This window comes from Rhipicephalus sanguineus, chromosome 9, assembly GCF_013339695.2.
Source record: "Rhipicephalus sanguineus isolate Rsan-2018 chromosome 9, BIME_Rsan_1.4, whole genome shotgun sequence".
NCBI lineage: Eukaryota > Metazoa > Arthropoda > Arachnida > Ixodida > Ixodidae > Rhipicephalus > Rhipicephalus sanguineus.
This window is the reverse complement of record NC_051184.2, coordinates 81,211,030-81,238,155: the sequence shown is the minus strand read 5'-3', so window position 1 is coordinate 81,238,155 and position 27,126 is coordinate 81,211,030. Positions and strand designations below refer to the sequence as shown.

The window sequence follows — 27,126 nt, the reverse complement described above, 5'->3', positions numbered from 1 at the left end:
ATGTTCGTTACACAGTCACGTCACAAGATACCAATTTTGGTGTATATAAATCTAGCGAAACCGCCGCCAGCGCCCCATGAGCGTGGCACGTAAGTCATGCTGTACATGACATGCGTGTCATGATTGTCATGTTAACTCGTGTTTTTATGTTCGTCACACAGTCACGTCGCGCAATACCAATTTCGTGGTAGATCAAGCTAGCGAAACCGCCGCCAGCGCTCCATGAGCGGTGCACGGGAAGTCATGCTGTACATGACATGCGTGTCATGATTTTCATGTTAACTCGAGTTTTTATGTTCGTGACACAGTCACGTCGCGCAATACCAATTTCGTGGTAGATCAAGCTAGCGAAACTGCCGCCAGCGCTCCATGAGTGTGGCACGTAAGTCATGCTGTACATGACATGCGTGTCATGATTTTCATGTTAACTCGAGTTTTATGTTCGTCATACAGTCACGTCGCGCAATACCAATTCGTGGTAGATCAAGCTAGCGAAACTGCCGCCAGCGCTCCATGAGCGTGGCACGTAAGTCATGCTGTACATGACATGCGTGTCATGATTTTCATGTTAACTCTTGTTATTTATGTTCATTACACAGTCACGTCACAAGATACCAATTCTGGTGTATATCAAGCTAGCGAAACGGCCGCCAGCGCACCATGAGCGTGGCACGTAAGTCATGCTGTGCATGACATGCGTGTCATGATTTTCATGTTAACTCGTGTTATTTATGTTCGTCACACAGTCACGTCGCAAGATACCAATTTTGGTGTATATCAAACTAGCGAAACGGCCGCCAGCGCACCATGAGCGTAGCATGTAAATCATGCTGTACATGACATGCGTGTCATGATTTTCATGTTATGACTTGTCATTTATGTTCGTCATACAGTCATGTTACGCCATACCAATTTTGGTGCACATTCGATGAACCAAGCGACCAGGAGAGCACAAAGTCTTAGGCGGCTAGATAGATAGATAGATAGATAGATACGGTCAAAGTCGTCAAAGTCGCAGAAGTTCGCTAAGAAATGCTTCGCATTTAAAACTACAGCGCGTAGCAGACGCCCCTCGCTTTCCGCGCGCTTTCCGAGCGCGGAAAGCCCACGGGTCCTATAGCGGCGCGGCGTGGGAGTTCACGGCAAAAGGCCCACGCGGGAGCCGGCGCTTTGGACACACCCCGTATTCTAGGTCACTCTAACGGTGCTGTAAATGCTGTAAACACGACGTTCTTGACGTTTGAGATCAGTTCTTTGGCCGCTATGACAGGCTGCTGTGTGCCACGATGTACTAGTTCGCACGCGAGAGGCCAGCGGATGTTTCGCTTCCCTCGCAACTGCCAGCGAAGAAAAAAATGGGAAGCACAAGTGAAACGCGATTGCTGGCATCCGACCGACAGCACCAAGATATGCGAGGTTAGTTGTTGTCCCGCATGTGGCCGTGCATTTTTTATCGCTGGCGGTGAGCATGCTGTTAAAGAAATCCTTAATCATTGCGTGAAGCTGCTTTTACAAAGAGGATGTTAAGCTTTGCGTTAAGCCGTGCGGAGTGATAGATGCTTCGGCTACCTTGCCGATAAGCTTAGATAAGCTTGGTCAAGACAAGTTAATCATGCTCGTAGCTCATGCTAAATAAGTATAGTCAAAACAATCAATAGTAATCGATACAAATCAATACTGACTGATACTCAGTGATACCAATTAAGCCGCCGGATTAAACCAGGGTAAGCTTAGAAAAAGCCTATTTAAGCCAGCATATCGCAGCCTAATTGAGTTTGGACAAGCCAATTTAACGCTAGTCGATACCATTCGATACTGATAAATACCTATCAAGTGGGATTAGGCAAGATTAGGGATTATGTTGGATCACGATAATTCGGTCCAAGATGAGATGGCATAGCCGTGAGGTAGGTTAGACCCGACTAGGCTATGCTCTTTCGGATTAAGCATGACTAAATCAATCCGGGTTAATTAATCCTCAACAAGTCAATGTTGAGTGAATTGAGAATGACTAGCCGTTTTGGTGACTGCGTATGGTCACAGTAGGCCAGTAGGCCGATCCCACTAAATTCGATTAAGCTGGATTTAAGGTAGTCCGAATCTTCAACCACACAATTATGAGTAAGTTGAGATTGCCTAGCCAGTTGGATGACAGCGTATGGCCACAATAAGGCAATGTGGATTAAGCCGGATTAAGCTAATCCGGACTAATGTAATCCCAAACCAGCCAATTTCAATAAATTCAGTTTGTCTAGTCATTTTGGTGATAGAGCATGGCCACAAAACAGTGTAGATTAAGCCGGATTAAGCTAATGCGAAGTGAATTTGGAGTGAGATTGTTTTGTCTGCTGGATGGCCTGAGCGTGACCACGTTAAGCCAGCCCGGATTAAACTAATCCTAAGGAAATCTGTTTTGAGTAAGTTGAGATTGCCTATCCATTGGATGACTGAGTATGGCCACAATAAGACAGTAGAGATTAAGCCGGATTAATCTAGCCCGGATTAAGCCGGATTAAGCTAATCCGGACTAATGTAATCCCGAACCAGCCATTTTGAGTAAATTCAGTTTGTCTAGTCATTTGGATGATAGAGCATGGGCACAAAACAGTGTGGATTAAGCCAGATTAAGCTAATCTGCATTAAGCTAGTCACAAGCGCGTGAATTTGGAGTGAGATTCCCTTGCTTGTTGGATGTCTGAGCATGGCCACGTTAAGCCAGCCCGGATTAAGCCGGATTAAGCTAATCCGAATTAGGCCAATTCTAAAGAAATCTATTTTGTGTAAGTTGAGGTTGCCTAGCCAGTTGGATGACTGAGTATGACCACAATAAGACAGTAGGGATTAAGCCGGATTAGGCTATTCGGCATTATGCTGGTCACGAGCAAGTGAATTTCGAGTGAATTTAGATTGTCTAGCCTGTTGGATGCCCGAGCATGGCCACGTTAAGCAATCTGTATTAAGCCAGTTTAATTTAATCCAAAATAAACCAATCCTGAACAAGTCCATTTGGAGTAAGTTGAAAGGGCCTAGCCATTTAGACGACCGAGTATGGCCACAATAAGACAATATGAATAAAGCCTGATAAAGCTATCATGGATTAAACTAATCCTGATCAAGGCAATTTTGAGTAAGTTGAGCTGGCCCAGCTAGATTTATGACCGTGTATGGCAAGATTAAGTCTATTCGGATTAGCGCGGATTAAGCTAGTTCGAATTGACCCGACCAAAGCATCACTAACAAACTCTTGTGAAGTTACACACTTAACCGTTCCCGCCAAAACTACTCAAAGCTCAGATATTCTATCGCGGAGCTAACCATGAGACCAGGTCGCGCCAAAACTTCCCGCCAAAAGTCTTCGGCACTGAGCCAAGTGGGTCACGTCAACACTTCGTGCAGCTGAAACTCTCTACACCCCAGCCATCTCCTCACAACACGTGCAGTGACCGGAGTGACTCGTGTGTAGAGATTGAGTGAAATCACTTTATTGAAGGTCTGGCGGGGACGCGAACACGATGTCTACCCCGACGTATAACACGTGTGAAGTGCGGCAGCCGTTTAGCTACAACTTTGCCAATCTGGGCCTAGCCAGAAGACCACCAGCTGCGTTGTGACCCTTGCGCGACTTCATGCAAGCTGCCCGCATTTTTTTGATGGGCGCTTATACTGAACAGCTTCACAACGATGAACTTACACTCTGAGAAATTTACAAACAGGGCTGCACAGAACAGGAAAATTACCATCCCTGTTCAATGTTTTGCAGTACAGATTTAATGGACTGCTTAATGTGCCACTCAATTTCAGCTCCATTTCGAGGACAGCCAGTTCGAGGCAAATCGTCAGGATGGGCGCCGGTTGTTGAAGTGTACAGCCATACCTACACTTTTTGATTTCATGCGTAAGTAGCTGTTCTTTGTGATTCCATGACAGATGTGTTTGCCGCAGCTATTGAGCAGGTGGTGCGATGAGCTTTAGTACACACGACTGAAGACCGTTGGTGCGGCTGTTCACATGAGTACGGACATGTCGATCGAGAAACCAGGCCTATCCACAATTGTAATGAATGCGATGAGCTGTTCTTTCAGTAATGTTGCTGTGTGTAGCGAAACATCATTTTTAACAGCGGAGTTGTTTAAGTTTATTGAAGCTCCGGGATGGTCCGCACAAAACTGGGCGGGTATGCACCACAGAAAGCGGATATGTGCCATGCAGCTCCTTGCTAAGCATAGTGCATAGCAAAGGGGCCGTAAAGGAAGGGAGGTGAGAAGGACTTGTGTGAGAATGAGGAAGGAAGGAAAGGAGGAGGACTGAGGGTAAAGCATTGCATAGCCTTGTGTATTACAATTTAGCGAAGTGCTGGGAAAGGGAAGTAAGGGTGTGGAGAGGTGATATTAGGGCACGGAAGAGGAAACGGAGGTGTTGAGAGGGCAAACCATAGCATAACGGTGCATAGTATAGTACAGGAAAGGGGTGGAAGTGAAGGTGAGGAGTAATGTGAGGGGAAAGAGGAGAGAATATAGGAAGGTAAAGTGTAAAGCATGGCATAGCCATGCCTAGTATAGTAATGGATTTAGCGTGAAAGGTAAAATGAGGTTGAGGAGGAGAGATGTGAGGGTAAGGAGGCCAAGGCCACCATCTCCGATGTGTCCTCATTCTATGCACAATTTCTTTCTTTTTCGATTCTTAGCCTTTCTGTTCACTTAACATTTAGAGCTAATGTGTACAGCCATAATGAAAGAGAAGGGCATTCGTCTTTTTGGTAAAGTCGTGTTTACTCCATCTTAACCAGACAGAACATCGAACTGGCTCACGCACTGCACCGGATGTGGCGTGACTGATAGAGGAAGAATTAGTAGAGAGCAGTGCAATATACATTGCAGGCCTAGAGTAAATGAAGGCAATAAATATTTTGAAAGGAAGGAAGGAAAACGGAGCTCGTGGTCTAGCTAGGTTTGGCACCGACCAGGGGCCCGCGTCTGCGGGACGTCCCGTGCAGTTGTTTATGCCTCTTTATGCCACGGAGGTGGGACACCCTTGCCGCATCACTACAAGTGTGACATCTTTGCTCTTTGAAGATTTACTTTTTTATATACGATATCAATTATATGGGCACTCTGATGGGGTTTGTGCCGTCGGCGTCGCCGTCATGCTACGTATGAACTCCCGATTGATAAGTGCGCGGTTGCTTCCCTAGCGACGTAGACATGGCGGGCTCATTTTATACCTGCTTCAGTCGCGTTTGCCGGCACCGCATGCGTGCTCTTACCCACACAGAACATACGACGCACGAGTCGTTATATGATAGCGACGGCAAAAACAAAAAAGCTTTATTTTTTTGTGTTTACTTTGCAGCTCGGCCAAAGGTCCGGAAACTTCCCTCAAAGAGAACAGCTCCTACAGTAAACACAGCTGATGCCTGTGAAAGCTCTCTATTGGCCTCGAGATCTTGGAGTGGCGCCCTCTCGCGTGTGACGTCAGAGCGGGGACTCCGCTCTCAACCGCGCTGCAGCAGCCGCTGCTCCTGTATGCGGATCGTCTGCTTCAGGCGCGAACTTTGTCGAACGAACAGCCTAGCGACGGTCAACTAACGCCTGCAACGAATGTTTTAGAGTGTAATCATGAACTTGTTTTAGTTGCGGCTCAATTGACAGGGCCAAAAAATCCCCCGGATGGCCGATGAGTGCGCTGATGCCACCGACCGCATTGCTGGTAAGAAAGTGAAACTATGTGTGAGTGTTCTCGCTCGTTATCGTGTTTCCGCCGTACGATACTAATTAGTTTGGATGGTTCTTTCGATATTTCAGTAAGCGTGCCGTTCTCCAGCATCTACAAGTATGCAGATAAAGCTTGTGAAAGGTCGCGGTGCCTCATCGAGGGCGAGGCGGTCTACGACGGAGGCCACGTTGTTGAATGCGCGGTCGAGGCCGTCAACGGAGATCGCATCACCGTCGCAGCTCTCGTCCTGCAAACCATAGGCGTGCGCAGGCGTGCCCCCCCCCCCCCTGCCCCCCCTGTGCGCACGCCTATGCTGCAAACAAGTGCGCAAGTGCCGCCTTGTTGCACAACCCCCTGCCGATGCCCATGATCGCAGTTTGTCCCGTAATGTTGGTTCAGTGACAACGATATTACGTTGTAGTTCATATTAACACCGCACATGGCCGTCACATGGGTATTAGAATATAGCAAATAGTTAATCGCTGATTATACCACGCACAGGGCCACAGAGATTAACGTGGCAAAGGCAAGCTGGGTCGAGTTTCACGCCATGCAGCCTTACAAAAAGCTTAAAGAGCTCCGTTTTTAAAAAAGTGTCTGCACTGCCTCAGGTGAAAACTTTGAGAGAATATGCACTAAACAGCGGCAACAGGTTTCGCTTATGAATTTATGATAAGCAGTCCGCTAGGCGTGCGCTTGCCTTTATAAGTAAAATACGTATGTACACCATCCAAATGCAGCCGTAGTCTCAAATATCCTGTGCCGCTCAGCTGAGCTCACGAGGCGCGCTTTCCTGCGAGGCGATTCGGAGGCCGCGTCGTCAGCTCCTTGTCTAGGGGCCTTCGCGGCAGGTTGTGGGACGGCACCGCGCCTGGTGTAAGTCGCCTATGCTTAGAGCCTGCGTGCAATAAACGGCTTAAGTATTGGCGAGGCGCTTAAACGTGGTTACAAGCTTACCTAAGAGTGTCGCGTACGGTGGGTAGCAGAAGTCACTGTCCGCGAAGTGCTTGCTGCACACGGTCGATGAAGGTGTGGGGCGCTTACCCATTCTGAGCTTGACTATCCACTTCTTCAGCTTTGGGTCCTTAGGATAGTTGTGAAAGCTATTCACGAGTGGAAGAAGTACACTGAGGCACAGAGCAGTACTTCACTAGAGTTACTGTATATGCTACCTTACAGTAACGCTATACTTCACCATTGCGCAGCACTCCCCGCGGAGACAAGCGGCCGCAGTTCTAACAAAAAAAGAGCTGTAGTTCTAAATGAACGTTAAAAGCAGACCCGCGGTTGTTCGAAGAGCGTCAGTAGACACCATCCGCAAGATAATGAACTGAACTGCTTTTTTGTTGAGATTTACCACAACGGTGGTTTCAACACGGCGCTGGGCCGATGTAGCAGACGAAAGCGCACGAATCCCCGCTCTGACGTCATACAGGCGCCGTTCGCAGCGCCGCCATCGGTCGCACACCAGGCCACTCGACAGCGGACAAAGATGGTATAGCTGATAGTGACCTGGACGAGAGCAACCCTGGTATGAATGCTAGCGATCTTATGCAACTGGGAGATACAACCAGCTCGGACGAAGTGCCAGTTGATCTGCGTTCACTTTCATCAAGCGAAGTGCTCAAAGTTTTGCAAGACTTGCAGAAGAAGCATGCATTACTGCAAGAAAGGTTCACTGACACTAAGAAAAAAATGCAAGCAGAAACAAAGAGAACAACGCGCCTCGAGCGCCGCATGGCAGCCCTCACATCAAACCTCAAATTTCTGAACGAGGACCAAAAAGCTGCCCTCCAGAAAAAGGAACCATAAAGGCTGTCATTGGAGCACTCAAACAGTTAGGAAGGCACTCCAGCTGAAATTTGGCTGTGGATTGACAGGTTATGACTTATTGCTGGAACAGGGTATCCCATTGCGGTCAAGGAGAACATTGTGCAGAAAACTTCAGCACTTGCCTTTCCAGCCAGGTGTGCTGACCGAAATTTATTTCACGAAGACAAAAGTTGCCACGATGAGCGACGTAGAAAAGGACTGCATCTTGTTTTTAGACGAAATGGAAATCCGAAGTGGCGTTGAGCTTGACCATGGCTGCGACTCTTTTCTTGGAATGACAACACTACCTGAGAGCAACCAACTGGCCAACCATGCGCTGGTCTTTATGGTTGGTGGTATCAACAGCCGCTGGAAACAGGTTATCGCGTATCACTTCGCAGGGGCTTTATGTACCTGGCGATGTTTTAAAGGACCTCGTTTTCAAGCTCGCCAAGCTCTGTCAGGAAATTTCTCTTCGTGTGTGGTGTGTCACAGTGTGACATGGGCTCGTCTAATCGCGCAATGTGGCGAGCATTGAACTTGTCGAACTCGCGCAACTCTGTGACTGTGTGCAGTGTGCCTCACCCTTGTGACAAGGAGAAGGAGTTGTTCTTCTTAACCGGACCCTGCTCACGTGCTTAAAAATATACGAGGGCACCTTGTAAGGAATGACGTCATGCAGTTCGATGAGGAGACTCTCTCAAAACATAATTTGCCGTGTGCCCAAATTTCAATCAGCCATGTCCAAGAAATAATTCGCTTGCAGGGCGAAGAACAACTTCAAGTGGCCCCAGGTCTAAGTGCTGCTCATGTGTCGGATGGGCACTTCACGAAAATGAAAGTGGGCATAGCAGTTCAAATGGTCAGAGAGTCCCCTGCAGCCACCAGGTATTTCATAGAAAAAAAAGAAGCTCCCAGCTGACGCAGAAACAACTGCCTAGTTTTTTGAGCTTGTTTTCAAGTGGTATAGGGTGATGACAGCCTGGCATCCTGTGGTTGCATTGAGCTTCTTGGATATGCAGAAATACAAGGAGGCCATCTCTGCTTTGGACCTCGCATCCGAAGTGTTTAGGGGATTGTGCATAGGAGTTCGGAAAGTTTGGAAGCCGTGCCAATCAGGGGTTCTCATGTCTACGGATGTTGTCATGAAGCTCCATGTATTACTACTTCACGAATGTGGCTACAAGTTTGTGCTCACTGGCAGGCTTGCACAGGACTGTTTAGAGAACCTTTTTTCAGTCATTAGAATGAAGAAACCAGTTCCGAGCTCATATGACTTAAATCGTCTCAGTGAGCCAGTTCTTGAAGGTGCCGAAGACTTCTGGCTACGACATCGATGAAAGTGCATATTTGGTAGACTTCTTGTCCGGGGAAATACAGCAAGTGAAAAGCACTGGCGAGCCGGAAGACAGTGAAGATCGCAACGACGAAAATGTGGACTTGCAGCCAGTTTCTTCTATAGAGGGAGACATTCTAGCACACCTGGCTGGTTTCTTACTGAAGCCAATAGTCTCTGCTGTTGAGAAATGTGGAGATTGCACTGAAATGCTGCTGGCTAAACGATCAAAAAACGAGCACGGACTTACTCAGTTGAAAGAGTATGTTAAAGGTGGTAATAACTTAATATATGCAAGTCGACATGTTCTCGACGTTGTCGTTCAATGTGAAAGTGTATTTAAGCACATCTGTGACACTGAAAAACTTAGCCTTTTAAAGCAGCCAATGAAGACGTTGAAAGCAGCTGTAAGCAAACATGTCGATGTGCCACAAATTTCCTGTGCCAGGCATCCAGATGTAACCGAAAAGCTGCTAAGCCACTTTGTTTCGGGTCGACTTCGCATTTATACGCGCTGGTTGAACACGCCGGAGCAGCCGGACAAGTCGTATGGCAGCAAGACGGTTTCAGGTGCAAACCTTGAGTGATAGTACCGTATATACTCGAATGTAACGCGAATTGTTTTTCCAGATTTTTGCTACCTAAAGTCGACCCTCGCGTTACAATCGAATACCAAAATAACTATATCTTCTTCCTAGACGCAACGAAAAGTCATCCCTCGCGTTACAATCGTGGTCGCGCTACAATCAAGTAAATACGGTACCATGCTTTTTTTTTGGTGTTGCTGATGGCGTGCTGCGATTCAAAGAGCTGAAATATGTGCTTTTTTTTTAACAGTGATGTTGTTCTGGTGTAAATAGTAGAGGTGTTCCAAATGTATTCGTTTGTGATCGTCAACGTGTTTCCCTTTTTTATTGTGTTCGTTGGCATTACAACATGTTGTTCATACAGGTAAACTTGTTCCCTCTAACTAGTTTATTTCACCTTTATTTTTCTTTAGTCCATATCATTGTTGCGAAACTGCGACCAATTAAATGCGACTCAATTGGTGCAATAAAACCATATATGAGTGCTTCAACGTTCTCTGATTTTCTCAATTTCTGCCAAAGATACAAATATCTTGTTTAGAGCATCATAAGTATAACATTAGCAGCGTCAGACCTAAATGATGTGATTTAGCTGTATTTTTTTTCATACGCTATCTTGCGGGTACTGCTTAGAAGCGTTAGGTAGATAACTGCAATAATGAAACATAGGGTTAGTAATTACTCATTTGGATCATGCTTTTTGTTTGTGGAAGAATCCCTCAGGAATGAAACACCGCACAGGAGAATCAGCAAATTTTCACATGATAATTTATGCAAATGATGAAAGTCCAAGTTGAAGGTAAAGATAGATAACTGTAAGAGCAGTTCAGTGCACATGTACAAGAATCAATTGAAGCTGAGTTGGAGCAGGAATTTCGGCGACAACGTTTATACTTGCGGAGGAAGAAAAAAAACACTCCGAACTGAAAACAAAACTCAAAACCATGATACCGCGAAAACGTTTTGTGACCTATGACATGTACGTGATGGGTATCCATTGTGAGCGAAGCGCACAAAACGTAGACGGAAAAGAGGAGAACGACACAAGACAGGCGCTAGATAGCGCCTGTCTTGTGTGAAGAGGAAGAAGAAGCCGATTCGTTCGTGGAAGAAGAATCTCTGCTTCCTCCTCGAATGCTGCTGGGCCTGGGTCGGGCGGCAGGATCCTGCTAAGTAGAGAGCTTGGATTGTTTTTATTTCATAGTTCTTTTTGGGGGGGTGGTATAGATTTTCTCTGAGTGCAAGCGAGTCAGACTATCTTGATGTCTGTTTCTTCGCCTGGTCAAGGGCAATCCCCTTAGCTAGCCTCTATACCGGCCAAGGGTTGCCCGATTGATTCCTTTGTATGCAGTGGAGTCAAGAATGTCCCTGTGGCTATGGTACCGACCGATGGAGGTACTATTCCGATGAAGAATCCGAAGGCGATTCAAGTGGAACTTCGCAAAGCCTCTTCTCACTTTCAGAAGATCACCGAGGTCTGTAAATTTGGTCGAGGTGGTATCCTTTGCTGCTCTCCAGATCAGGATTGTGTCCGAGAGCTTCTGAATTGTTCTGAGTTCACAACACATCCGGTGAGCCCGTTTATTCCAGCACATCTCGCATGTATGAAAGGAATAGTCCGCGGGGTAGATACAAGCCTGACACCTGCAGAAATTCTGGATTTATTTTCAGTAGCAGGCGCAGTCTCCGTCTATAGGTGCACCCGACTGATCGATAATCGGAAATCACCGACCGAATCGGTGATAGTGACTTTTGCAGGTACAGTAAGACCATCAGAGATTAATGCCTGGCCCTTTATATACAAGGTCGAGTCACTATCCCCGGGACCACTACAATGTTTCAAGTGCTGGCGCTATGGCCACAGCGTAAAAGGGTGTAGGTCAGGTGCTAGATGCCGTTGGTGCGGAGAAAGTCATGACAGCCGCGACTGCAATTCTGAGGAAGAGAAGTGCTGCTTGTGTAATGGAATGCACCCGGCAGACTCTTCAGATTGTGTGGCAAAAGAACGAGAACTGAGTATACTAGAAATTGTGGAGCGCAGGCGTTGCTGCCGGAGGGAAGCAGTTGCGGAACTTCATGAAAGGTCGAAAGGCTATGCAGGCGTAAGAGCTCGTCATGTCGCTACTATGGGTGCATCATTTGGAAATGTTATTGCAGAGGCCATAGAGAGTGCTACAGAAAAGGCAATGGAACGTCTCGTGAACAATCTTGTTGAAGCCTTAGCACAAATGTTTTCAAATCAGGTGGCACTAATGCTCAGTACAGTGTATATGAAATGTCAGGATTCTCATGATTTCTTGGTTTCAAAGAGTACAGAAATAGAAAAACCGACAACTCAGCAGCGATCTATGTCTCCACAAGCTGGACCTGCCAAGAAGGTAGCGCAGGCTGATCCAGAACCTATAATAGATTATTCTGACGACTTTGCAGATATGGACACGGAATCTCAAAAGTCGCTGAAGCGCACCAGATCCCCCCCTTCAAAAATGTCTCCCCAAAAGTCGAAATCGAAAAAGTACCAGTCAAAAAAGGACTTTTTTGAGAACCTCTCGAAACAAGACTTGTTGAAAAACGATATCTTGGATCAAGCAATTTCTGCTACGGTTCTAGCGTCAAAATAGGCTCACTAAAAATCTTGCAGTGGAATTGCCGATCGATTTGGTCGGCAACCACAGATTTATCATATATTTCTTCGCAATTTTCCCCAGACATAATTGCTATTCAAGAAACCTGGCTTACAGATGGTCAAAAATTTTACCTAGGAAATTACCGAGTATTTCGTTTGGATCGACCTGGCAGAGGTGGTGGACTGGCCTTCTTAATATCAAATAAATTTAGTCACAGAGCCAAGATAGCTTATCAGTGTATGGCTAATAATTACGAAATTTTGGTGTTAGACGTAACATTGCCGAACTGCTCTCCTTTTTCTTTTGTTAATGCATACTTCCCGGCAGGCGTACAAGACACGAGATGTCTAGATGTCATGGTAGCCTCCTGTAGAAAGGATATACTACTGACTGGTGACTTCAATCCCCACCATGTGTCTTGGGGATTTAGAACAGATATAAGTGGAAGACGCTTGTGGCAATGGACTCTAGACAATAATTTATCTTGTATGAATACAGGAGTTGTTACATTTGTCAGAGGTCAATCTAAGCCGGCTAGAGACTTGACTTTTTCCAGCTCCTCCTTAAGTATATCCTCGTGGAATACTTTAGACTGCGCTTCAAACAGTGACCACCTTCCTATTAGTTTCGAAATTAACTTCCCGAATATATTTCGAACTGGAAAAATTGGTTCATTCGTAAGTTATGTTAAATTAAAAAAAGACCTAAAGGCAACTTTGATTCCTCGCAAGGACATGCAGGAAGATATTAGGGCTATGAGCCTGTGTGCGGTATTAAAAAGATCATTAAAAATTCAACTTTTGCATTGAACTCGAACACAGAAGGATCATTTAGCCCTTGGTGGAATGCGGAATGTATGAGAGGTTATAGAAAACGAAAAGCAGCGTGGAAACAACTTCTACTCAAACAGTCCCCCGAAAATTGGTGTGATTACAAATACATGGCAGCAGATTTTAAGCGCACTGTACGCAAAGCAAAAGATGACCGTGATATTAACAAAGCTAATTACCTTTCTAAGTCAAAAAACAACAAGGCGCTTTTTAGATTTTTACGCTCTAGAAAAATGATACCACCATCAGCAAATATTGATTCTACAATTCTCTCTCCTCGTGAACTCTCTGAATTATTAGAAAATATCGCTAAAGGATTAGAAGATAGGTTCATGTCAATTATGCCTATGCACATTATAAATCCAATGGCAGGTGAGGAATTCAGTGAGGTTACATTAACAGAACTGGCGGATGTAGTGAGGCATTTACCTCCTGCAGCACCAGGGCCGGATGGGGTGTCCGCTACAATAATAAAAGTGTTGTACGAAATTTCCCCTCATGAAATCCATAACATGGTTAATTATTCGTTGAAAAATTCTTGGATACCTGCAGACTGGAAGCTTTCCAAAATAATTCCGATACTGAAAAAACAGGGAGTTGGGTTTGCGCTTGACAATATAAGGCCAATTTTGACAATATAAGGCCAATTTCTCTCACGTCTAACCTGATCAAGTTGATAGAAAGAGTTTTGAATGCATGAATAATCAAATATATTGATGAGAACTCAATCCTAAACCCGAGTCAAATTGGCTTCCGATCTGGGTGCTCCATATGGTGTGCGCACGTGGACTTGGAGAGTCGCATACAGCTGGATCGGCGCCGACGAGAATATTGTGCGCTAGTGACCCTAGATTTAGCGAAGGCGTACGATAAGGTGGAGCATACAATTCTAATACAACAGATGATACATTACCAATTTCCAACCTACATAACCGCATGGGTTGCACAGTTTTTAAGGGAAAGAGAATTTTATTGCTTCCAAGGAGGTTGTTCTTCTAACAGATATAAGCAGAAACGCGGTGTGCCACAAGGGGCAGTGGTATCGCCTGTTTTGTTCAATATTTTCATGAGCTCCATTCCAACCCATCGCGATATTCAATTATATGTGTAAGTGGACGACATTGCATTCTTCGCAACGAATAGTGACTTGCACTCTCTTTACCAGACATTACAAAATTATATCAATATGTTAGAAGCATGGCTTCAAGATATTCATATGTCGTTAAATGTCAACAAAAGCGCGCTTCTCGCGTTTTCGTTTAGGGACCCGGTCAACATCTCACTAATGTATGGTCAAGAAATCATTCCCCAAGTTGATTCCCTTAAGTGCTTAGGCATCATATATAACGGAACATTAAATTGGAGGAATCACATTGAACAAGTTGGCTCTAAGGCAACACGCGCCATGTGGTGGCTGCGTAAGCTTGCAAACAGGAAAACGGGGTTGCAAAGAAATACATTGATAATGATTTATAAAATGTATGTGCGGCCTATTATGGAATTCGGGTGTGTATTATTTTCTGGAAGCGCGAATTATAAAATGAACCCTTAATATACTACTAGAAAGGGAAGCTTTGCGCTTGTGCCTTGGTCTTCCCAAGTTTGTGGCAAATAATGTGTTGTATATCGAAGCGCGAATACCATATTTGATGAATAGACTCAAAATCCTTACAGTTCAAACCTTTTCAAACATATATAATTCGCCTCAGAATCAGTTATTTTACGTTTTTATGAAAGATCCAAGCCTATTTTTTGAAAAACATTGGTCGCGCTTACACCCCCCCCCCCCCAAATTATATTCGTTCAGGCGCTGCTAGAACCATTGAAAGTTAAAATTAAACATATTGGCTCGACACTTACAAATCATTCAAAACTTGACATAGATTTTGATAATATTTTTCCTTCGACTACGAAACAAATGCCATTACGGTATTTAAATTATCAGTTGTAAGATTACATTGCGCACCTGACAACTAACAATATAATTACGACTGATGCATCCGTAGCAAACGAAAAGGCTGGGGTAGGCATCTTCTCTCCTTCTCTTGACTGGTCTTTTCCTGTTAGACTTCCAGATTACACACCTATCTTCATTGCAGAATTATTTGCTATTGTTCTGGCTCTACAAAAGCTTCCTTCAAGCGAATCAGAAGCAGTTATAATTACAGATGCTCTTTCAGTATGTTCGGCGCTCTCTTCGGCGACAAACTTACCGCTCATTAATATGTTTCATCATTTAGTACCGGCAAACTTGCGAAAAATTCAGCTGTTATGGGTACCAGGCCACTGCGGAATGTATTTAAATGAGATGGCGGACACATTAGCCACAATATCTTTAAGGGGACCCATTACACCGATTATACCCGATACTGCTTACGCGACAGCAGTAAGATATTGAAATGCGTGTCTGCTTAATGAAATAGGCAAATTTTCATGGGATAAATTCAGCGACTTCGCACATCTAAGATTTTGCTGGAATAAGCAGTGGTGTGTATCACGGCAAGTAGGAGTTACTGTCACCAGACTACGCTGCAGAATTCCGAAGCTGAATTATTATTTACACAAAGCTGGACTCAGCGCGTCTCCGTTATGTCAGTTTTGTGGTGAAATAGAGACAATAGAGCATTTCTTTTTATTCTATCAGCGGTATTCTAATCAGAGAAAAAGATGCCTCATCGCTCCCCTTCAAAAGTTAGGATTACAAATCAATGTTCCGCAAATTTTATCATTTGGTGGCATTACATTAGGTTATAGCCACAGGGAGGTCCACTATGCAGTGTTTAATTACATACAGGAAACAAAAAGATTACCATGCTAGTTTATATTGGCTTATTTTCATTATTACTTCCAACCGTTGTTACATCCGTCAAACATCACACCTGATAGGCTGACTGTGTGCCCTGAAGAATTTTCAAGTATTAGCTATGTTTTTTTTTCTCTCTCTTTTAGTCTAAAATTACAACGTTTATCTTTAGCCTAATAAGTATTTACCTCAAAGATCCTGCCGCCCGGTTCTTGGCCCATCCCCCTTTGTGGGTGAGCGCCACTAGTAAGAGGTCATCATCATCATCATCATCTTGTGTCGTTCTCCTCTTTTCCGTCTACGTTTTTTGCGCTTCGCCCATAATGAATCCTCACCATATAGCTCAATTTGCAGTTTTGTTAAACGTGACGGGTATGTCATCTAAATTTGTTTAACAAGATGGCCACGAGAGCACCACGACCGTCTCATGTGCATCATGACGTACATAACAGCATCTACATGTCATGAATTCACGTTTGTCATACACATACCGTGTCATGCTAAATTCCGAAACCACCAAGACCGCGTCATGTATGTTATGACGTACATGACATTTATTACATGATTCTCGTGTAGAGATCAGTCATTTGTGTTCGTCAGACACTTGTCACGCCATGCCAATTCCGTTATATATCAATTAATAAAACCGGCGCTAAAGTACCATGACCGGCTCATGTATGTCATGATGTATATGACATGATTTTCATGTTGCGACCAGTCATTTATGTTAGTCATGCGCTCTTGTCATGCCGTGCCAATTTTGTTATGCATCATGGATAACAAGGTACGAAGATTACGCCTTTGCTGCCGGACTCAACACAGCCATCGACGAGGTGCAAGCGCGAACACTCTTATATTGCATGGGTTCTCAAGCACGTAGCGTCTTGTCGTCGCTAGGACTGTCTGCTCCAGAAAACCTCCCGTTTGCGGAAATCAAGGCTAAGCTCCCCTCGCATTTTGTTCACCCTGTCAATGAGATTTACGAGAGCCGTCGATTTCACTGCCGAGTACAACAACAAGGGGAGCCAGTGGACGAATTCTTTACAGCACTTCGGAATCTTGTCAAACGTTGTGGGTACAACAACGCCGAGGTCGAAGACCGACTTGTGCGAGACAAGTTTGTCGTTGGATTGCGGAACGAGACGCTGTCGGATCAAATGTGCCGATGTACTAAACTTTCGGCAGAGGAAGCGTTGTGCCAATTGCATATTCATGAAGCAGCCGAAAAAGAGTGTCAATCCCGCGCAAGTCTCAGCAAGAGCGGGGCCTTCGACAGCTTAAACGTGGACGCGGCGCAACGCGCGAAGAACGCGTCACCGCGTCGCAGGAAGTCTGTGCAGCCAACTCGGTCTACTTGCGATTACTGCGGCCGTGGTCAACACTGTCGAAAAGAATGCCCAGCTCGCAAGGCCACTTGCAATTTCTGCAAGAAGCAAGGTCACTTTATTGCTGTTTGCCGGGCCAAGCATCGGAAGGAGCTGTTAGGTTCAGTTGAACTTCACGTGCTTAGTACGCGTCGGGCACGATATGCCGACATTCATGTGAATGGTCACCTCGCACACTTCAAGATAGACTCGGGAGCAGAAGTAACGGTGGTATCGCCTTCTTTTCCTAGATTACCGGCTGTTTTGGATAAAGTGGATGCCGAGGTGTCTGGTCCTGGAAATCAGATTGTGCGTTCTGGGAACTTTCACTGCTAATTTGCAGTGGCATAACAAGGTCTCTGTGCAAAGACTGTATGTCATTAAGAACCAGACGACACACCTTCTGGGATTACCGGCAATTGTAGACTTGGGCATCGTTCAGTTTTTGGACTCTGTAGAAGGTATTCCGTCACCCCAAGCTAGAATTTTTCGTGGCCTCGGGGAAGTGCAAGAAGAATACCATATTCACGTTGCTCTAGACGCTCGCCCCTTTTTCATTGAGTGTTCCTCGACGAATACTTCTACCACTACTCGAGCAGGTGAAGAAGGAATTGGATGAAATGGAAACCCAAGGAGTCATTCGCAAGGTTGACACGCCTACCGCATGGTGTTCAGGCCTCGTCGTTGTGCCGAAGCCATCGGGCGGGTACAGGCTGTGTGTCGACTTGACGAAGCTTAACAAGGTCATCCAGCGGGAACGCTACATTCTGCCAACAGTTGAAGACACCTTAGGCCAGCTTGGTGGGGCACGAATTTTTTCAAAGCTCAATGTAAGATCTAGCTTCCACCAGATCAAACTAACTCGTGAGAGCGAAGAACTGACAACATTCATCACACCTTTTGGCCGCTATTTCTACAAGCGTCTTCCCTTTGGCATTGCGACAGCGCCCGAGTATTTCCAACGCTTCATGTCGAGATTGCTCAAAGGCATCACTGGAGTCGTCAACATGATAGACGACATACTCGTCTTCGGTAGGAACCGTCAAGAGCACGACCAGCGTCTAGCTGACATCTTGGCACGTTTAACTCAAGCGGGCGTCACTTTTAACGAAAAGAAGTGTCAATTCAGAGTCTCTTCTGTCAAATTCTTAGGAGTTGTCGTCAGCCCGTAGAGAATTAGTCCAGACCCGGACAAAGTCAAGGCTATCATGGATCGTCCACCACCAATCGATGTCAGTGGTGTTCGCCGATTACCTTGAATGGTAAACCATGTGGCTAGATTCATTCCAAACCTGTCTGAGATCTCTGCACCTATTCGTGCTCTCCTTAACAAGAACAACGCATGGAGTTGGAGTTACAACCAAGAGCAAGCGTTCAAGAACATCAAGTCTGCTCAGCTCCGACGTATATATGGCTATGTACAATCCACATTACCCAACTGTAGTATCGGCTGACGCAAGCTCTCATGGCCTCGGAGCCGTCTTACTCCAGGATTAATCTTCGGGAATTCGACGTGCCGTCGCCTATGCTTCCAGATCTCTCACTGCTACAGAGGGACGCTACAGTCAAACGGAAAAAGAGTCTCTGGCTGTCACATGGGCTGTCACCCGGTTCGGACAAATACCTACGTGGACTAAGCTTTGAGGTCGAATCTGATCATCTTCCGCTTGTGGCCCTCCTTTCAAGTAAAGATCTGGACGTCTTGCCACCTCGAATTCAACGTATGCAGATCAACTGATGCGCTATCAGTTCTCTGTCAAGTATGTTCCTGGAAAGCTGCTAGCTACAGCCGATACACAATCACGAGCGCCTTGCGACTTGCCAACTTCCAAAGTGGTCAGCAGCTTGGAAATCTATGTAGGGGAAGTTCTTAAGGATCTATCACCACAACTGGCAGGTCAGCTTGATGAGATCCGTCATCTTCAAGCTCAAGATAGTGAATGCTCTTCGATTATTACTTATTGTGATCCATTTAGCACCATACTGGAAGGAGCGAGAAAGACTGAGTGTGTACGATGGGTTACTCTTACTGGATCGCCGCATTGCCATCCCGTCGCCTCAACGCAAGGACATCCTCTCACTGCTGCACGAAGGTCATCAAGGTGTCCACCGCTGTCAAGAGCGCGCCCGAGAGTGCGTTTAGTGGCCCCATTGCAATCAGCATATCGAAGACCTTGTGACTCAATGTGCTAAGTGTGCTGAGACTCGAGCCGTGTGTTCTGAGCAACTGATACCAACGCCAACACCGGAAAGACCATGGCAACGCCTGGGAATCTACTTGTTCCACTTGGAAGGACACGACTACGTCCTGATTGACGACTACTCCAGATTTCCCGAAGTAGTCACATTGAGAACTTCGTCAGCAAAAGCGGTCCTTGCTGAAATCAAGAGTAGTTTTGCTCGCTTTGGGATACCAGACGCTGCGCGGACGGACAACGGACCTCAGTTCGCTGTCCCAGGAGTTCGCCAACTCTGCACAAGCGTATGGATTCTGCCACGAGACCAGCAGCCCTCGATACACTCAGAGTAATGGGGAGGCAGAGCGCATGGTGCGCACTAGTGAAGGATATGCTGAAGAAAAGCTCGGATCCGTACCTCGCCCTGCTCGCATACCGAGACACACCTGGAGTTTCGGGCGTCTCTCCAGCTCAGTTACTTATGGGGAGGAGACTGCAAACTCGTCTTCCGGTTCTGCCTGAACGACTTCTTCCGGCCTTACCTAATCACGAGGAATTTCAAGCACAGAATACTGCTGCGAAGTTGCAACAGGCGCTGGACTACAATCGCCGTCACGGTGCCACTCCTCTGATTCCTCTCAATATAGGGGAGGAAGTGTGGATAAAAGATATAGGTTGCAGCGGTCGTGTTCTCAGCCCAGCTCAGCGACCAAGGTCGTATGTGGTTGAGACTCCCAGTGCTGTTGACCAGAGGAATCGTTGCCATCTGGTGCCGTTCGTGGGTGACCAGGATGTCCAAGGACAAACATCTATGGCTTCATCACCAACGCATGGAACCTTAGCTTCAAGTCCACTGAGAGCACCAGCCTCAAGGTCATCGCCGGAAGCATCGTCACCAAGTGCTTCATGCGCATCACCTGTGCCGCCTGGAGAGATGCCTCCCTCGCCTGATGTGGAAACTTTACCTGTGCAAGCAAGTGTGCCTCAGTGTGGTGAACCTAAGCGTACGCGTTGTGGCCGTACCGTGAAACCGCCGCGCAGGTTGAACCTGTAACTATCCCGGGAGGGAAGATGTAGTGGACGCTGAGTGCTTTGTATAGTCGCTAATGGATGGCGCTGTGGGCACGGGAGCGGTAGGGAGCGGCCCCTGACATCGGATACATAGGAGGGGTGCGGATCGAATAAACGGCATTCTTGTGGCTACGAGCCGCGCTCGTGTCTTTACTGGGCGTCTCCGAACACATCACACCCGACGTGGACATGACAGAGCAATGTACAAGTGCAGGTAAGTGCACCTACACAATGGCGTAGCCAGGGGGTGGCACACCGGGCCCGTGCCCCCGCCCCCCCCCTCCCCCGAAATGTTTTCCCCCATGGGATACAGAGCACAAAATGACACTCGACCACACTTATCTGCCCAGACCCCATGTCGGATCAAGGAACCCCCGAAAAAAATTTCTGCCTACGCCACTGCATCCGCATAAAATGTAAATGATCGCTTAGGGCTAGCAGTTTAATTACAAGTAAAAATTCGCATGCCTCATGATGTAATGCCTGCTGGCTTATTCTGAAATGTATCGCACGAGTGCGTTGACACAAATCCTGTTTTCGACAGCTGTGACGGCATCACTCAGTGAGTTCTTGTGCGAACGGAAGATCGCGGTGCGCGGTTGCAGCCTCCGTGTCGACGCCTTCGTCGCGTTTGGCCAATTACCTGCTTTACGAAAGCGCACGTACCGATGGCGTTGGCTAGAGTGGCATTTTCTGTTCAGACAGCGGCCCCTAATCCCGATACAGTACACACAAGGGCGTCCACAGAACTTTTACCACGAAAGTGTTTTATGCCGAGGTCCACCAAGACTTCAGTGACGTATTTCCGTCACGGAAATGACGTCGAAAAAATATACACAATCAGATGGCAAAGAAAAAAGGTACCGTCAACGGGCATCGAACCCACGACCGCTCGGTCCGCAACAACAGATGCCGGGCACGCTATCCACTGCGCCACGGTCACTTTTTTTTTTTTTTTTTTTTCTTCATGGTATTTATCACACTTAATATTACAGTGCACAATAATAGCACAAATAAAGCAAGCAAAGGTACAATCACATAGCGACAATATGCGCTCAAGCGTTACTAAGTGCACACTCGATGGCTAACACAACGTGCAGTAGAACGGTGAGAGTTCTTCACATCGTGTTATACTAGAAATGTGGTGAGGCCGAGCACCTCACCAAGAGGGGGTACCAGTCCGGTCTAAAGTCCAGGTCATCATAAATGTCCTTTAGCTGAATAGTCATGCGAATGAAGTGCATGCTTGAAGAAATGGTGGGTTCTGCGTTACGGTCCTGCATACGTGTCTTCCATAAGCTATGCATACCCATGAGGAAAAACATATCATATGGCACTTCATCAAGCGATGTTGGTATAAGATAACGTATGGTGTGAGAATTGACGACAAAACGTTTCTTCAGTGCTCTCTGAAGGACATCCCAGAACAGAATAGCGTCTTTGCAGCTAATAAAGCAATGTTCTATTGTTTCCGGCACATCACATAGACGGCAGTTAACAGAAGAGACAAAAATACCTTTTCTTTTCAACCATGTGCTTACCGGAAGTGTTTCAGAGTGGAGTTTATAGAAAAATGTTTTTGAATTAGGAGGAATATACATTTTGCGCACACGTTTCAACACATCGTGGCCTGAAAGATCGGAGTACAATGAACGGTACAACGGAGGCGGGAAGAGCATAGTTAGTAAATCCTTATATAGTACCTTGCGCGAGGCTGTGTACAGGTATTCCATGGAAAAGCGAGCTTTAAGGAACCGAACTGCGAGGTAAACTTCCTGCATGAATCCCCACAAACACGGGCGTTCGGAGAAGTTTGATGAAACAACTAAGTCTGGCAAGCAATCAACAAGTGTAACCTGCAAGAATGAACGGATTACGGGGTGGGAATTGTCTCGAAAAAAGAAGAACCACGGTCACAGACAGTGGAGGCTTTACGAACGCGCCATTTATATCTACCATTCTCCCGGTCGGCGGGGTGGTGTTGACCTCTGGGAGCGGTAAGGTAAAGTAAGTCGTCATTGCTGTGGCCTCCGCGACTAGCACGTGCAACGCGTTACGCGTCCGTCCCATTCGGCGCGTTTTCAATAGAAGTTGAATTTTGTCAATGCCTTAACACACCGCGAGGTGGCGACCTTTGCCCAAGCGTCGTAAAAGCGTCGGCCTCGCTCAGCATCACGCCAATACAAACCAAAAATAGCTCTGCGACGCGCACCTGCCTCACCTGGCTGTAACACCGCGTTCCATGCTCACGCGCTCGCCTCGAGAAAAATCGCGGCCGGGCTACCGGGGCGGCACGACGCGCTTTGCGTTTCCCTCTAGTCCGGCCGTGGTGTTCAATCACATTTTAGCATGCCGCGGGATGGCGACCAAGTTCTACGTCCAATATGCGACGCTCTTCTGGCTATCACACCTCGTTCTCTGATTACGCTTTCACCGTTAACTACTACAGCTACCACAAGGGTTTGTTCAATCATTTAACATGGACGTTAGTCGTCGGGATTGAGATGTACCACCAAGTCATCAAAGTGGGTGCATAGACGTTAAACGGCGCCATTAGCTGCCAGACATCAATATACATTGTGCAAACTCTCTTATATCAATGTACAGTAAGCATTCGGTTACTTCTGTAAGGGCACGCTTTACTTTCAGTGTTATTCCGATTCCTATGACGGAGGGATCAACCGTGTTTTTTTTTTCAGGGGGGGTGCATCTGCAAAGGGGGGGGGGGAGTCATCTAGCACTGGCAGCCTTTCTTTCACTGCCGTGACATGATATAGGCAAAATAGTGGGTGGTTTATTACGTGCGAAATTGAATGGCAATCTTGAAGGCGAGTATCTGAGTGTGCCAATCAAGCTGTATAGCTTATTGCTACTGCATAGAAAAATATCCGAAATTCCAAGAAGGGGCAGCCACCCCCCACTCCCCCCCTTGCACCCCCTCCGGATGCCCATGAGTACACACACGGATGGGCCTCCTGCATTTTTAACTACATCGCGCGAGCGTCAACAGGTCACTGTCAACACATACGCATGCTCATATGCAAACACACACGCAAACGAAAAGTGAAACCTTCAGTATTGTAATGAGCTTTAGGTACTCACTGGATGCATTTTTTGGTACCGAAAGATCAACTATGTCACTTAAATCAAGTTCGGCTTTTTTTCACAGTGGGAAGAAAAGATGTGCAAACGCAGTGCGCTGTGCATATGGACATCAAAACAACCCAAGCGAATATCAGGCCCCATACAAGAAGCACATGTATCCAAACGAAGGCGCTAATGAAAGACGTGGGTGAGTAATCAAGCTTTCTGTGTTATCATCAGGCACTTGTCATTACCATTTTGCCTTGGTCATGTGAAAAATCCCTCAAGCATGCTATGTTGATCACATATGTAGATATATCACGCCCAGTAAAGCAGCGACCAAGTTTAGCATATAAAATAGGCATGAAAGGGATGTTGTATTCCAATCTACATAGATCTTGCACTTTCATTTTACTTGCAAGGCAATATCACTGAGCAAGCTGATCTGGCATTCTGAAAATTGAAGTACTGATATAAATTTATAGAAATGTTGGTTTATTGTGAACTTGACGAAATAGCTGAAGAATGAGGACTAATGAAAAGAACAGAGAGAACGAGCGCTGTCAGCAAGTCTGTAAGACACAATGAAGTATCTGTACGGTGCCAAAGAATGAGGACAGATGAAAAGGACAGGCAGGCTGAGTGCTTCTCTCGTCTGTTCCTTGTTTTTGTGTCTTTGGCACTGCACAGTTATTTGATGTCTGAAAAATCCGCCAATACTTTCATCCATTTATTAGTGTAAACTTTTCACAGCAAACCTTAAAGTGGAGAGCATGAATTAAGGCATAATTTATAGTGAACTGCCTGTGAGATGTGTTACTGACTCTTTTGATGATGTCAAATGAAGTCCCAACTCTTAAGATTGTTTTGAAGCATTCGCCTCAACTTTAATTAGGGCTGTATTGCAGACCATGCCTGGAAATATTATGTTGTTTAATGTATGGCACAGTTGATCAGCCATGTAAAAAAAAAAAACTACCAGTTACAACTTGATAATCCGTGACCTCAGCACAAGAATGATTATTTATATAAACGAAGGAAAGAAGTGTTAATTTCTAAGGGCTCGTTTTCTTTGTTATACACAATATTAATGAGCACTAACAGACAATAATGCCAAGGCATTAATGCCAAGGCAATAATGCCTTGGCATTATTGTCTGTTAGTGCTCATTAATATTATTTATATAAACATGCTTCTAGGAGGCAGCTTTATAGATTAGACTTCACTCTTCTAGTATGCTGTTGCACATGGTGTGCTTCAGTAAAGCTTTAGTTTTTTGTGCCATTAACGACCACTCGGAATTTGCTGTATGCCTTATTGGTCCTTGCAGAATGTCAGACAAACTTGGAGCTGCCTGATATTTTACTGATGGAGGAGGTGCAGTAACGTTGCTCAATGCCATTGCCATCTCAGCCGTCTTTCACATATGAAGATGACCATTGTGATAAATCATATGAGCCTGCGCTGAACAGCACAGCTGCGTGACAATGTGTTTGTTGCTTTATATGAGTTTATATTAGAAGAAACTTGTTATGGAATGGCTGTGAGATTGGCATTCATTGGTTCACGGACATCGTGCATCTATCTTTAGTGTGAGCAGTAGCATTATCCCAGCATGCACCAGCATTACCAATGCAATTATAACAGAAAAAAATACCCAAATGATGGACAGTTGTACACAATCATCATGCTTTGCTCAACAAATGTTTATATGAATGGCTTGCGGTAGCATCGTGAAGGCTTTTTTTTGTGGCTTCTTGTAGCATTTTTTTCTGCTAGAAGTTGCGTGAACATAGTGTACTATAATGTAATAGAACACCTCACTAATGTACAGGGAATGCCAGACCATGTATAGAAAAAATGTGGTGTAAGCAGCATGGCCTTCATTATTGCCATATTATTGCAAATGCATTGGCCACATATCGTCACATATCTATATCTGGGCTTTGCCACTATAAAAGAAAGACACTGAACACCAGGACATACAAACCACATTTTGTTTTTGCTCACTTCTTTCTCATTTTCCTCAGTTTGTCAAATGAAGTTTGCACTTTGGATTCATGGCATGTGTGTACATGTTTGTGACTCAAAAATGTTTGCATCTAACGCTTCAATTACAGTTGAAACTCGATTTAACGAAGTGATGACCGCGCTGAAATTATTTCGTTAAATCGGGAAGTTCATAAAATCGAGAAAGCAATGCTTCGGCCCTTCGAATTCTAAAATGGTAACGTAGCGACACCCAAAAGGTACCGTGGAATTTTATTGGCCACAAACGCGTGCTTGTGCGTGTGAAAAGTTCGCGGAGGCAGCCCGGACATGGAGCCTTCAGCATCATTCGAACATAAAGCCTCCCATACCCAAGCGATAAGGCAAGGTAGGCGGTCACATCAAGCTATGATAGGCTCTCAATATTCAAAGACGGTAAGAACGAATGCACTTAGCAGGCAGAGCAAGTAACTTGCAAGGAGACGATTTGTGCCATTTGTTACATATAAACCATTAAAGAGTGAAAGGAAGCACTGTGCTCCTGAGGAAGCATTTACCGGGCCAAGAAACCACCACTGCCTCTAGTGCCATTTTGTGGGCTCTAGCTGTGTGGCAGCCCCCCCCCCCCCATGACTTTTTTTCTGCCATTGGATAGAGAGCACCGCTCGACCACACTTACTTGTTTGAGACGAGTTTCATGTTTGTAATAAAGACTTCGTTCCTGAGTTTGTGTTGCTTGTCATAAAACACTGTAGCAAGATACTTTGCACTCTTTCCAATCATGGTTCTGTGGATCACGTGGGTTGCTGAAAAGGTTAGTTTCTAGGTGCGAAGGGTGTCAATGGTGTAAGAAAAAGGAAGTCAACTGAAATAAAGAGATGCCTACAAAAACTTGCTCATGCAGTAGCCAATGAAAAGATTATTGGGATAATGACAATAACCGACAACCGTGAAATGGCCACTCTAAGGGTATATGGCGAAGTCGTTACTCTTGCAAACAATTTTTATAATTACGTTAGCTTCAAGGCAACTAATGTCATAAAAGACAGTGACGTCTAGTTAGGTTCAATCAGCAATCGGTAATGGCCAGCATGCAGTACACTCAGCTGTGTGCGCTGATTGTCCCTAATACTGGCGCTTACATGCGAGGAATGTGACAGCACTAGATGCTCATAACATATATGATTATATATATATTATAGAGAGAGATAGAGAGAGATCGAAAGCAATGACTACGTCAAAGAGATCGCCTGTAACAATTTACAATAAGGGCAAATGTTTTACGAAAATCTAGTGCACACAGCATACACGTTGCAGTCATCCTTCGCGCAGAGAAAAAAAAAACAAACAAATAATGAGAGCGAGACAAGCGGCAACAAAAGGGGTCATGAACCACTTTTCCAAGTAATGATCTAATGGCCTCAGTATCGGAGTGTACTGCCTCCCGAATCGATTGCCGCAAAAATTTCTCGAATCCGTCAAGAATCAGCGGAGTTACGGGGGTTTGGCGCACGCTCCCAGCGCTTTCTCTCTTTTCTCGTGCCGACGAGCGCACTGGAAGCTAGACAGGGAGGGATGGCATGGGGGAAAGAAGTTACGCCAGCGCGCGTCATGAAACGCGATCGCTCTCCCGCTGTGATTCGCTTGCGCGAGTGCGGCTACCGTGTACTGAGGAGTGCGGCGCCGGCAAGTGGTGGCACCCCGCGGCAAGAAGCGCATCTGATCCGAACGCCG

At 45.8% G+C, this 27,126-nt stretch overlaps 1 protein-coding gene across 1 annotated transcript; it reads left to right on the top strand.

Annotated features, from left to right (window-relative positions):
- Nucleotides 1-1,217: 1,217 nt before the first annotated feature.
- LOC119405937 (peroxynitrite isomerase THAP4) lies at nucleotides 1,218-26,320 on the top strand. Its single transcript, XM_037672762.2, has 4 exons — nucleotides 1,218-1,416; nucleotides 3,802-3,895; nucleotides 23,489-23,611; nucleotides 24,734-26,320. Exons 1-4 carry the CDS (start codon nucleotides 1,264-1,266, stop codon nucleotides 24,787-24,789), a joined length of 426 nt encoding a protein of 141 aa, XP_037528690.1. The 5' UTR covers nucleotides 1,218-1,263; the 3' UTR covers nucleotides 24,790-26,320.
- Nucleotides 26,321-27,126: the final 806 nt, after the last annotated feature.

Coding starts and splice junctions, on each gene's coding strand:
- LOC119405937 (XM_037672762.2), top strand. CDS start 1,264: ATGACAGGCTGCTGTGTGCCACGATGTACTAGTTCGCACGCGAGAGGC. Junction 3,896..23,488: donor TACACTTTTTGATTTCATGC/GTAAGTAGCTGT, acceptor TTTTTTTCACAG/TGGGAAGAAAAGATGTGCAA. Junction 23,612..24,733: donor GGCGCTAATGAAAGACGTGG/GTGAGTAATCAA, acceptor TGGTCCTTGCAG/AATGTCAGACAAACTTGGAG.